Source organism: Diorhabda carinulata, chromosome 6 (assembly GCF_026250575.1).
Source record: "Diorhabda carinulata isolate Delta chromosome 6, icDioCari1.1, whole genome shotgun sequence".
Lineage (NCBI taxonomy): Eukaryota > Metazoa > Arthropoda > Insecta > Coleoptera > Chrysomelidae > Diorhabda > Diorhabda carinulata.
This window is the reverse complement of record NC_079465.1, coordinates 29382467-29394834: the sequence shown is the minus strand read 5'-3', so window position 1 is coordinate 29394834 and position 12368 is coordinate 29382467. Positions and strand designations below refer to the sequence as shown.

At 33.4% G+C, this 12368-nt stretch overlaps 2 protein-coding genes across 2 annotated transcripts in view; one reads left to right on the top strand and one right to left on the bottom strand.

Moving 5' to 3' along the window:
- Positions 1 to 12368, top strand: part of LOC130895821 (hydrocephalus-inducing protein homolog) — a 141327-nt gene that overhangs the window by 43738 nt on the left and 85221 nt on the right. The window contains exons 21-23 of the mRNA XM_057803372.1: positions 4843 to 5062; positions 8933 to 9166; positions 11281 to 11541. Of these exons, the coding sequence (XP_057659355.1) occupies positions 4843 to 5062; positions 8933 to 9166; positions 11281 to 11541 (715 nt within the window). The remainder of the gene's footprint in view (positions 1 to 4842; positions 5063 to 8932; positions 9167 to 11280; positions 11542 to 12368) is intronic.
- LOC130895473 (purine nucleoside phosphorylase-like) overlaps positions 8910 to 12368 on the bottom strand; it is a 320652-nt gene continuing 317193 nt past the window's right edge. The window contains exon 6 of the mRNA XM_057802779.1: positions 8910 to 8925. The gene's annotated coding sequence lies outside the window, so the exon portion shown is untranslated. The remainder of the gene's footprint in view (positions 8926 to 12368) is intronic.

Here is a 12368-nt window from a genome sequence, read left to right as displayed (position 1 = left end):
CAGCTATTCAAGCATAAAATCGATCGAAGCCTCGCAATTTTAAAGACCTTCATCGATCTTGTTGAAAATTTGGAATTTAGTTCATCTTACCCTTCTCTTCAAACCTGACTTGGTCGCAAAGTGTGCTTTTTATTTTTAAGGGGTGAAAATCACCCCTTACTCCAATAAATTGAATACTAATGAATTATAGCGGTAATGGGCTGTAGTTATGTTCAAATATAATAAATTTTGATTGTTTTGTATCATAATTTTAATATTTTGATATTTTACAGCTCATTTACCCTTAAAAACAACCCCTCAAACAAAGATTATTTTAAAAATGTGGTAAAAAACATGAAATTCTTTTTATTTTGGATCGTATTTGGAAAATTTTCTTTCTTCGAGTATAAGAAATCTTACCCTCAATATTTTTTATAATGCAACCACCAAAAACCACCCCTCAGAATGGAAAAAATTGCAAATTACTAAATGGAAGCAGTTATAGGGCTAATTATGTTCAAGCGTGTGAAATTATTGTTGTTTTTTTACAATATTAAGTAATATTTCTATTTTTTATATGTAACTACCCTATTTTTTTGCATGTGTTTATACATGTGAGAATCCAGATATATAAATAAAAAGGAGACACAACATGTATAAGAGAATAAATACTCCAAAAAGACGTTTCGTGATTTTCCAGCATTATCTCTAGGAAAATGTATTCGGTTTTTTAATAATAACTCGGCTTCCCTTTAAGCTTTTTGCATCCATCCATACGTCATTTTGTAGGGAATTTCATAAGCTACAAAACCATGATAGTTGCAACCCTTTTCTTCAGAGAATTTTGATGTTAAAGGGTAAAAAAGACTTAGCATTGAAATCAATACTTTAAACGCTTATATCTCGCTTAATTTTCAAGCTACGTGAGTTTAAAAAAAAGCAAAATGTTCAGTAAAATAAAAGCTAAATTTTATTTAAAAAAAATTATTTCGTTGATCCAATAGTTTTTGAGATATTTTGAAAAAATAAAGTTTTTTTTAAAAATCGAAAAAAAATTTCACATTAAACAACTTTTTTCAAAATATACGTGTTCTAAACCATTCAAACTTTTTGAACGTGTTGTTAGGGCTTAAACAAAGATAATTTTACATGGGCTACGATTAATTTTAATTTTGCCGCACATGGTGTCAAATTTACCGACATTTTTTTTTTTTTCAAATTCGAGTTACTTAACTTATTTTCGTCATAACTCGCTTAATTTTCATGCTAGACGATTTTATAAAAGCTCATTTTAAAGGTCTGAAAAAGTACTTTAAAAATGTTTATCACAATTTTTTATCAAAAATTTATCGTTTTTCCGTTATTTGAGCTCAAACCTCTACATAAATTTACGAAAAAGAAAAAATTGGCTTTCAGACTCATAAGTTGCTGAATATTATTAAAAAAATTAAATTTAAAGTGATTAATTTCTTTGTTTTATTAAAAGCTTCAGTCAAAGAATAATTTTTTCCAGGAAATGCGTAATTTTCGAGTTTTTCGCGAAAAAATGTTGAAAAACGTGTTTTTTTTAAATTTTCAATCGCGAATAACTCAGAAATTATTGAGTTAAACAAAAAACTTCATTCCACATTTTCTCAATAAAATTCAATTCTATATCGATTCCCGGTGTTATTTCGAAATTTCAAATTTCCACCCCCAAGTAAGGGGGGCATTCACCCCTGTGGTATAAGCATACATTGGCACCAAATCAGGTTTGTTATTTGCATTATTTTTGAGCTTCTGTCGAAATTTCAAACTAATCCATGAAGATCTTGAAAATTGCGAAGGTGATTTACTTGGTTCACTGTACTAAATCGCCCAGGTTGGGTCGAGCCTTAATCTATTACAAACTGCTGATGGCTGCTACATTTTTTTGAGCTGTAAAACCTGAGAAAAAATCATGTAAAAACAGATTTCAATTTTGATTTTATTATCATTTTAATAGTGAAGGGGATTAATATAAATACGCAATTGGTCAGTGTCTAAAAATCGAAACGACTAAAATTCTTACCAATTACACTGTATGACGCGCGTTTCGATTACCGAATTATCATCTTCAGAGACTGAAGGTAAACTATAACCTGTTAACTTGACTTACCAATAAACCTTCTCTCGCGAAAATTAATTCCAGCGGGAAAACCGCGTTGGCGACAATTTTTAATATTAAGGATGAGAGCACCAATTGTTGACATTTCAATTTCAAAATTTTGAAATAAAATGTCCTACATCTTAGTGAGGTAAGTCAATAAATTAATAATTATAATAATAATTAACAAAAACGTGAAACGTGGTTGTCAAAATTGATTCCGGAGATGATTCCGAAGTAACACCACTAGTCCAGGCATTTTATGTAGATTTATGCAGGAATTTCGGAATCGAGGTAACCAGCTATAAAATCGTTTAAACTTGTTCATTTGACATCCTAAAACTCCTCCCAAAACTTAAATGTAAGTCGATATGAGCAACTTTAAAAATCGGCGGTCAAAAGTCAAAAAACACGATTTATCGCGCATTTTTTGCAAATAACTCGTTTCCTATGGGTTTTACGCTATTTGTATTTATTATCAATATTGTAGAGTTTTGAATTTTCTACAACTTTTGTTACAACAATTTTTTCATACGGTGCATCGTTTCTGAGATACAGGGCGCTCTACGCGCGGTTAGAATCCCGTTTTAAAGTAACTGGTAGTCCCAATCAATATAATCTCTTATAAAGTTTATAAATTATTGCTAAATATATATTATAATTATGAATGTTTTTTAGTAACAATTACATTATATTTAAATATTTAAACATTATAAAACAGCTACAATAATAGGCGAATAAATAGATTTACTTGGAATTTTAATTGGGCGTACAGGATGTCATGAACAAGAAATTTTCTTTAAAAAAATTAGCAAGGGAAATGTTAAATATCTTTAAAAAAGGAAAAAAAACGTTTTTAAAAACATTTGAGAAACTTTCTAATGCAGAATCGCAAACAAATATTGAAGACGATAATGAAGACGTTAACGACCTTGGAATTTTAGAGCTGCGGGAAGACGACGATGATGAAAATTGAAAAATATTTATAATTATATATTTAGTGATAATTTATAAACTTTATAAGAGATTATTTTGATCGGGACTACCAGTTAATTTAAAACGGGATTCTAGCCGCGTGTAGAGCGCCCTCTATCTCAGAAACGATGCGCCGTATGAAAAAATTTTTGAAACAAAAGTTGTAGAAAATTCAAAACTCTACAATGTTGATAATAAACATAAATAGCGTAAAACCCATAGGAAACGAGTTATTTGCAAAATAAATGCGCGATAAATCGATTTTTTTGACTTTTGACCGCCGATTTTTAAAGTTGCTCACATCGAATTATATGTGGGTGATTCCGTTCTAACTGTGATATTCAATGTCCTGTATTGTTTTTTTGTACTAGTCATTAATTAATAATCAATTAATAAAAATTTTGTGTTAATTGAATAATTCTTAAGATATTTAAACATTATTTTTATACAATATAACTTGCCACTTAAAGAAAACTTATACTACATCACTTGAATGTCAGTACCGTGTCATGTCCATTCCTAGAATTTACCGATAAATTATTAATTTTTTTTGTCGTAACAAATGATTTAAACTAATTACCTTATAAATTCTAATGTTTATGATCAAACTGAGGAAAATTGATGCACTTGTTGTTTAATATCTTAAGTTACCATGTCAGTACCGTGTCATGTCCATTCCTAGAATTTACCGATAAATTATTAATTTTTTTTGTCGTAACAAATGATTTAAACTAATTACCTTATAAATTCTAATGTTTATGATCAAACTGAGGAAAATTGATGCACTTGTTGTTTAATATCTTAAGTTACCATGTCAGTACCGTGGATAAATGAGTCAGTACCGTGGAACTCAAAATCCGACATTTGTGTCTTGCTCGTGATACTTTGAAGTTGTAGTAAATTCCTCTTAGAGTTTTATTTTTACAGTAAAATAGATGAATAATATGCATAAAAAAGTTAGAAAAGTTAAATTTTAAAATCTTGAAATTTTGAATACAAAAAATCACAGTTAGAACGGAATCACCCATGTAAGTTTTGGGAGGAGTTTTGGAATGTCAAATGAACAAGTTTGAACGACTTTATAGCTGGGTACCTCGATTTTCCTAGGTGAACTGCTTCAAATGACTACACTTCTTTCCTGCAACAGACCGAGGGCGGTTTTAAGCCTTCCTGCAACGGGAATCATCCGTCTATCGGTCAGCAACGTACAATACAAACTACCCAAGCCCAGATATTATAGAAACTATCCCGATAAATTTGTGTTCCTGTGTCAGAATGTTTGAAAAAATTTGTTTGTGATAATAGAAAAAGTTATTTCGGTAAGTTTAAACGTGTAAACTGTTAACAAGGAACTAAAAGTTTTTTGTAGAACGCGGAATTGAATGATTTATCCTTTTTTATAGTGTCAACAATTGGTACACATATTTTGAATGAGCTGTGTGCTCTTTAAACCCAATATTGACCGATCTCTAGAACTCAATCTGTGTACTCTGGAACAAAAACCGATTAGAACCAAAATCGGATTGACATTTTTGTCAAATTTGTTGCTTGCTCTAAGTTTCTCCGATTAGATTTATGATTGCGTGAAAAATGAATGCACTTCAGCACCATACTGTATGGGAAACTCCCAGATATTGAAATAAAATAATTCAAATAAACAAAATTTAAGACGAAACGTCAATTTTTTTGTTCACTATCTCGTACTGTTGATAAAAACGGGATGTAGAAAAACATTTCTTCTGAAATATAGGAAATTATTGTAGATTAAATGAAATATTGGCGATAGAACCATGGAAGGGATGTTTGAAACCGTATGAATACGGTTCGCTCACCATATATTTCTCGCCACCTCCAAATATACGGATGAAATGTACTGCAGTTTGTAAAATAGAAGGCGGCGAAGAAGAGCGCATCCAAATAACCGGTCTATGCTCTAATATATATTATGCATTTGATAAAAACTCCATATATCTCGGAAATAAGGTAAATTCTCTTTGAATGTATGGTTTATTTAGTTTTAATTAGCATAGTTGCAAAAGAAAACATTCTTACTACCAAGCCAGAGGACGGCATTGTTCTTAATAAACAAAATAACTTTGTAGAAGCTCTCGTTCTTGGGTTCCTTCGGCAAAAAAAAATTTGAACTGATTTCGCTTCACTGTCAGAGTCCAGGGCCGGATTAAGATAGCGGCTTGGGGGGTTATAGCCCCGGCTCCCACGTCCAAGAGGGCCCCAGGTCCAAGAGGGCCCCATCATTTGGAAATCATTCTGTATTTTTTGATGTGTTGATACCCCAAATCTAACGTATTGATATTATTTTGTGAATTTTTCCGGGTTTTCGAATTCCTTAAGGGGGCCCCGTCATTATTTTAGCCCCGGGCCTTAGAAATCTTAATCCGGCCCTGCCAGAGTCGGAATTAAAATAGAAAAAAATGTCTTTTTGGTGGCGTGTGTTATTGGCTGCAGTGTCGACTGTAAAAAGCTCTGGGATATCTGATTTTTCCTTCCTTACGACTGATTTAAAAATGTTTATGCACTTCTTGGGTAACACAAAGCTGCAACGGCTGCATATTTACTAGTTTCACTCGAAAGAGTGTGAAACCCTTCAAATCTTTTGGAATTGGAATAAGGAATGTTGAATTTTGAATCGTTTTCTTATACAGAATTCCATTTTGGCTTTTGAAGTAGCATATTTATGTATTGCGTAAGCTGATGGTGTTGATCTTCCAATAAATTAAATAAATAAGTAATTAATTGTAAATTAGTTAAGTAGTATAGTAAAATTAATAATAATAATCGTCAATTTGATTAACTTTGGGCCAACTCTGTTAGTGAGGCGCTTCCCATGTCTTCATGACATCATGCATCATAAAATTTGCAGAGAATTTAGTCTATTTTGTTTATATACGACTATCGTTAGTAAATCTATCAATATTTGTTTTTTTTTATTCGTGTATGACCTTGAAAAAGATTAAATTCGTTTATTGATTGATATTCCAAGTTAAAATCAGTGGTTATGTTAGGTTAGGTTAGATTAGGTTAGTTTAGGTTAGTTTAGGTTAGTTTAGGTTAGCTTAGGTTAGGTTAGGTTAGGTTAGACATGCGAAGCTGAACTATGATGTATAAATGGAACTTCAAAGTTGAAAAACTATGTGAAGGGACGATTTCCGTGCCCTACATATAAATATCAAGTTTTCCAGCTTAATTTTCTCCATAACATACTAAAATTTTAATGAAATCGAAAGGGTGTAACCTAATCTAGATAATTACAAAAAATTGTAGCAGGTAAAAAACTGAACAAATCGGTTTTTTATAAAGTGTTCTAAGTGTTATATTGAGCGAGATATTAAAGATCAGAGCCGTTTTTTATTTTGTCTCAAATTTAATCATTGCCATCTAGCGGCGAGTAGATACATTTTATGCATTCTAATGAAATAGAGTTTTGTAGTGCTTGAAATAAGCTTTAAAATGAGCACTATTAAAAGTCTTTTGCACGTAAAATGAGTGAGCTGTGATACAAATAAAAAAAAAACATCTAATTGTTTTTCCTTTTAAATCAATGGGTTTCATTTCCACAAAAATTAAAATGAATCGTATTTCCGTCTAGAATTAACTTTAATATAAAGAGTTTGATGGATTCTAGCAGTTTAGCTGCTTTAAGACACATATTTTCAAAAAAAATTTCAAAAATAAAATCCAATTTAAAAAAAAACACCTTCTTTTCATAATATCTCAAAAATTATGAAATGTACGTATAAAAGTCTTTCTCTTACAAAAAATTTGGTTTTTATTTCACACTGGGTGTGACTCAACTTCGGCGGAATAAAATAAAGGCAAAAAAATTCATGGATCTTTTAGAACGAAGGCAAGATTTGAGAAATAAGACACAGATATTTTTAAATAATAATACATCTGAACTCGGAGATTTTTCAGAGGCTGGTAGATATCAGAATATCTCGAAAAGATGGGCTATGAAAGATTTGTTGAAACTGCCGCGAAAAACACTGCCGTAAAATTATCATCCTTAGTTCTAACATTTGGTGCCGTGAATGAACATACTAAAAGGGTTTATCTTCAACCACATATTTGGCTTGGCAACAAAAACATTCATCCAACGGACCGGGATTGGGTCATGAATGAAGGTTTATTAAATCTGTAGATCCACCTGCACCACAAGAAATAGTGAAAATACTCCGTCTGCAGCACAAAAGGTTGCGGAGCCTTTTGCGGACGCCGAAGAGCTGGTCTGTTTTGCAATACTACTGGTGGAACGTGCAGGGGAGATAACTGCCACAATAGAAAATAAATTGTTGAACAGAAACAGAAAGTATACAGAAAGCTAAGTTATGTGTTTTTGGGATGTGATTTTGATGTAGTTGGTTTTAATTCCTAAGATAGTTTTATTGAATACTCATCATCAATGAATGCTGCGCCTTTCTCGTACTACGACATTATTTATATAATTTCCCAACAAGGATGAATCTTGGTTTGTGAGTTTATATGAAGAAAATACCAAAAATCGGGTGATTTTTTTATTAAAAAACTAGTTTGCGTGGTAATAACGACAAACTGAGCAAAAAAATATAATCACATCCAAATTTAATGTTTTGAAGAGAATCCGTGTGATTTGTGTCCGTCGTGTCCACCTTTATTACCATGTTCGGAGTGGTGGGAGTGGTGGTGTTCATGTCCGCCGTGCCCTTCGTATCCGTGATGATCTTCATCATGGTGACCGTGGTGACCGTATCCTTTTTTACCGTGATGTCCACCGTGATGTCCTGATTCGTGGGAACCTCCTTTCTTGTGATGACCAGCTTTTGAACCGTGGTATCCATGATGGTGACCGTGTTTAGAGTGATGTCCTCCTTTGTGGGCGTCGTCATAGAACTCGTGGTCCTTGTGGTGTTCATCTTTGTGTCCTTTGAGGTGATAACCTTTAGTTTGCTGTCCTTTCTTGTGACCGTGCTCGCTACCGAATTTTCCTCCCTTGTGGTGACCTCCATGGGAAAAGTGAGACGAATGATGACCTCCACCTCCGTGGTGTGAATGATGATGACCTCCATGGGCTCCATGGTGTCCTGCTGAGTGATGTTCACCGTGTCCGCCGTGGTGACCTTTGTCATAATGATGATCGGTGTGATATCCCTTGTCACCTTTGCCTCCATGGCTTTCGTGATGATGTCCGTGACTATCATGACCGCCACCGGATTCATGATGGTGTCCGTGCCCGCCACCGGATCCATGATGTCCATGCCCATGATGGGAAGCTGCGAGGGCTTGATCTAACGCTTCTTTTTCTTCGTTCTTGAAGGCATAGCTTTGATCGAAGAGAGCGAATAACGCTACACCTAGAATTACTAACACTACTTTTCCCATTGTTGTTGTGTTTGTATGCTTGATGCGAATTGCACTGATTTAGCTCTCGTTTGCATTGGTATTTATATTCAAATCTTACTTCACGTATCGAAATCGATTCGGTCCATTGGTTGGAAAAAGGTAAAATTGCAATCTTCAACGATTTTAATTGAATTTACTTAAATTTGTGTAACTCAATTCATCTACCTTATGTAATTTTACTTTGGTTTTGGTGAACAATTTATGGTGAGTTAATTATGATGTTATATCGTTTTTATAATCTAATTCTAACGTATTTCGATCTCAGTATTTGCAAATAGATACCATGTTTAATTATAAATGATAATTTTAAAGTGAAAATATTTTATAAGTACATATAGGAAATGAGTAGATGACAAAACTTTTTCAATACCATAAATTTTAAAATATATCCAATTTGTTGTGAAATCGACACTCGATAAATTCACTTTTCATCTTTTTTTTTTTTTTTTGTTACAGCTTTTCTGTGAAGTAATAGAACATTCTTTGATTCTCGAAAACAAAGGATTTCATGACTTCAATTACCAGATTGATTCTGACGATATTAAAATTTTTCATAAAAACCAAATCAAATCTAGATGGCTCAACATTTTTCCGAATAAAGGTTTTTTGGAAGCTGGAAGAGCGGTGGAACTGAAAATAAGGTACTTTCCAGGAATAGCCGGACCTATAAATGAAAATATAGTAGTTAATGTGAGTACCGTAAATTTTTAACCGCCCACCATGGTTTCTGTTCCGGCAAATTTGAAAATATTTCTCAACGTAGCGGGGAAGCATTTATTTTGAGGGTATATCCATTCGGTGCGACTTCACACTGTGCGACCACTTTAGAATTTCGTTAAAACTGAAAATAAGTAGCATATATCCCAATATGATCAATATTCAACTACCTGTAATCAAACATTTACTATTGACCATAATTAACCCTCTTAATAACTAACAAAGTTAATAACTCAAACTAAATGGCGAGGGGTCCGAGTTCCTCAACTAATTTTCTGCAAACATCGCTTATTTTCTAAGAATTTTCCAATACCACTCTCCAACATACACTGTGCGAGAAAAACATCCCCAAAAATAATCAATTGGAGCGGTCTGAGTTAAGTTGAAATGATTATCTTGTTTTGTTACAAAATAATGTTATTTTGATTTAGCTAATTTTAGTTGTCCGGTCAAAATATATTGTCGACGTACAAGTCAACTAATTCATTTATTAATATACCTTTCGGAATCTACAAATTGCTAGCTAATTCACGCCCTACAGTATTCCTAGAAGTATAGTAGTTTTCTTAGGAAACCCCTTACGGCAACCCCGACTGTGTTTTTTGCTCGACTTTCTTATTCATTCTGTTTTTTCACTTATTGAAAGGTTCAGACAAAATATTCCTTCTTCCCTTCTTCACATTGAATGGTTCTCCTTTTAAAAATAAAATTTTTTTTATTGTTTTATCACAATATATTCCTTAAATTTTGTCACAAAAGTTATGTAGAGTAATTACTTTATAATATGTATTCTCATGTAGTAGCGGAGGTTGTAAAGATTAATGGAAGAAGTTTTTAACAAGCAACCTACACAAGAAAGTTGTCTGTTGTCTGTTGTCAGTTGTCCGTTGTCAGTTGTCAGTTGTCAGTTGTCAGTTGTTAGTTGTCAGTTGTCAGTTGTCAGTTGTCCATATATTTCCGACGATAAATCCGATAAGGAAGACGATTTTTCCGAAAAGGATAGGAAAGCCCCACCTACATTGCCAACTAGTGCCAAGACGCGGAGGATTTGCTCTGAAGTCTTGATTAGTTACTCTGCGAGTCCCGATCAAAGCTGGGTTGATGCGAGATGCAGTTGATACGTTGACCTTTTCGTATTTTACTATCTACATCGGCCGATCGTCTTCTTCCTACTACATCATCCTGTCGTCTTCTTCTTACGATATCACTAGGGTATCCTTTAGACAGATTCGACTTCGACAAGTTCGTTTCACTGCTTTGCGTGAAGACGTATGAGCTCAACCCTTTGTTATTCTGCCAAGGCAGGGCAACATGTGGTGTCCTAATTGCAGAGTCTACATTTCCCTGCATCAGGTGAGGGAGACTGGACATTATCCAATATCTTACGGTTTCCTGCATCAGCGTAGGCTCTTCGCGTTGCAAATCCCGAGTAACTGTTATGACGAAGGCTGTCGTTGTATTCAATTTATTTTCAGAGCTAAGCATTGCCTCTTATAAGGTCTTAGGTGTGGTGCCTTGATCCGACGTGGCTTCTAGCTGTCGTATATCTCAAATTTTAGGCGTCTGAAAAAGACATACTCTACCAATGGTGCTTATCTTTGCATCTTTGATAATAATTGCATATTATATTGACTGCCAGAATTAGTTTTATTTTCCCAGCCTCCCAACACCTTTTCCACAGAAAGATTTTTCGTTGGTATAGAATAGATTTCAGTTTAAGCGATAATTTCTTCAATAAATTGATATTCCTTTATTCGGAGCGTTTTTTTTTAAGTTCGAAAACAGCCAGGAGTCACTCATGGCTAGATCTGGAGCATATGGCGGCTTATTTATTAGTCAGAGTTTATCAACTTCAAAAATTTCATGAGTTTTGGAGGGAATTGGTTCAAAATTTGCTGCCTTGGAAGTTTATTTGGTCAATGTTCTAGATTCTTATTTCACGGATGGAATACGTCAATTAGTGCAAGGTTGAAAGAAGTGCATTGAGTAATGAAACAATTATAAAATCACTTTAAAACCATGAAATTGTGTTTTTTTTTGATCGAACCATAAAACTCATCGATTAATTATCAATATTACTATTTTAGATTGATTATTTGGACCCAATTCGTATACCGATGTCGGGTTATGCCGTATTTTCACAAGTCGCACTTAGCCTTCTTAGACATGAAATGTACAAATTTTCCAAGGAAAGGAATTATATAGGAATCGGATCGATTACTGATAGATACCTCAACGAACAACCGTACCGAAAAAAAGTAATAACTTCATCAGAACATTCTGAAGCTGTGAGAAAAGATGGATTAGATTATTTGGAAGAAGATGGTTGGGTGATTATTTATTCCGATGTAAGTTTATCAAATCAATAACTCTATGAATAAGAGAGTATCAAAATAATAAAGCATTTGTACTCCATATGCAGATCACAGCTTTAGGTAGACGGTTAAAATATATATTTCACTAAATTAAAGTTTAAAACACCAAAAAACAAAAGAAATAATATTATATATCAAGTACCTTGTACTAATTGTGATGCTATCTACATAGGGCAGACATCTCGGTATCTAGAAAATAGACTAAGAGGACATCAATACGAAAAAAAAATAGAAGTGCATTAATAAACTATGAAATATCAAAAAAAAAATAGAATATATTTGGTGTATACTTATATTTAACTAATTAACCTGCTGAAGATAGAAAATTGCTATTTGTCATACTGGTTGGGTACGTTTAAAGGTCTGAAATTTGATTTCTAAACAAAGTTGCAGTCATAAATATTGATTTTGATATGAAACCTCATGAGTATAAGCAGAAATACTTCCTTACTATCCAAATCAGAAGATGAAACCAATATTTCCAATGAGCTCGATAATTTCACCAGTAATATCTTCCAACTTCCACATTTTCTCTTCTTCTTTAACTGTATGATTCACTACCTTTTTCCAGTTTCCAAACTTCAAACTATTTACAGTCTATTTATCTGTGCTTATACCAGTTCAATCGGGCTTAGATCGCGATGATATGGTGGCGATATGTTTCTAATTGAGGTGCTTGCAAAGCAGAACTAAATAGTTGGGTAAATATGCAATACCTCGACAAGCCGGGAATGGGGTACACTACAAACGCAATCTATAATATATTCCGACGATTTTCTTTTCTATGCTTGTCGAAGTAT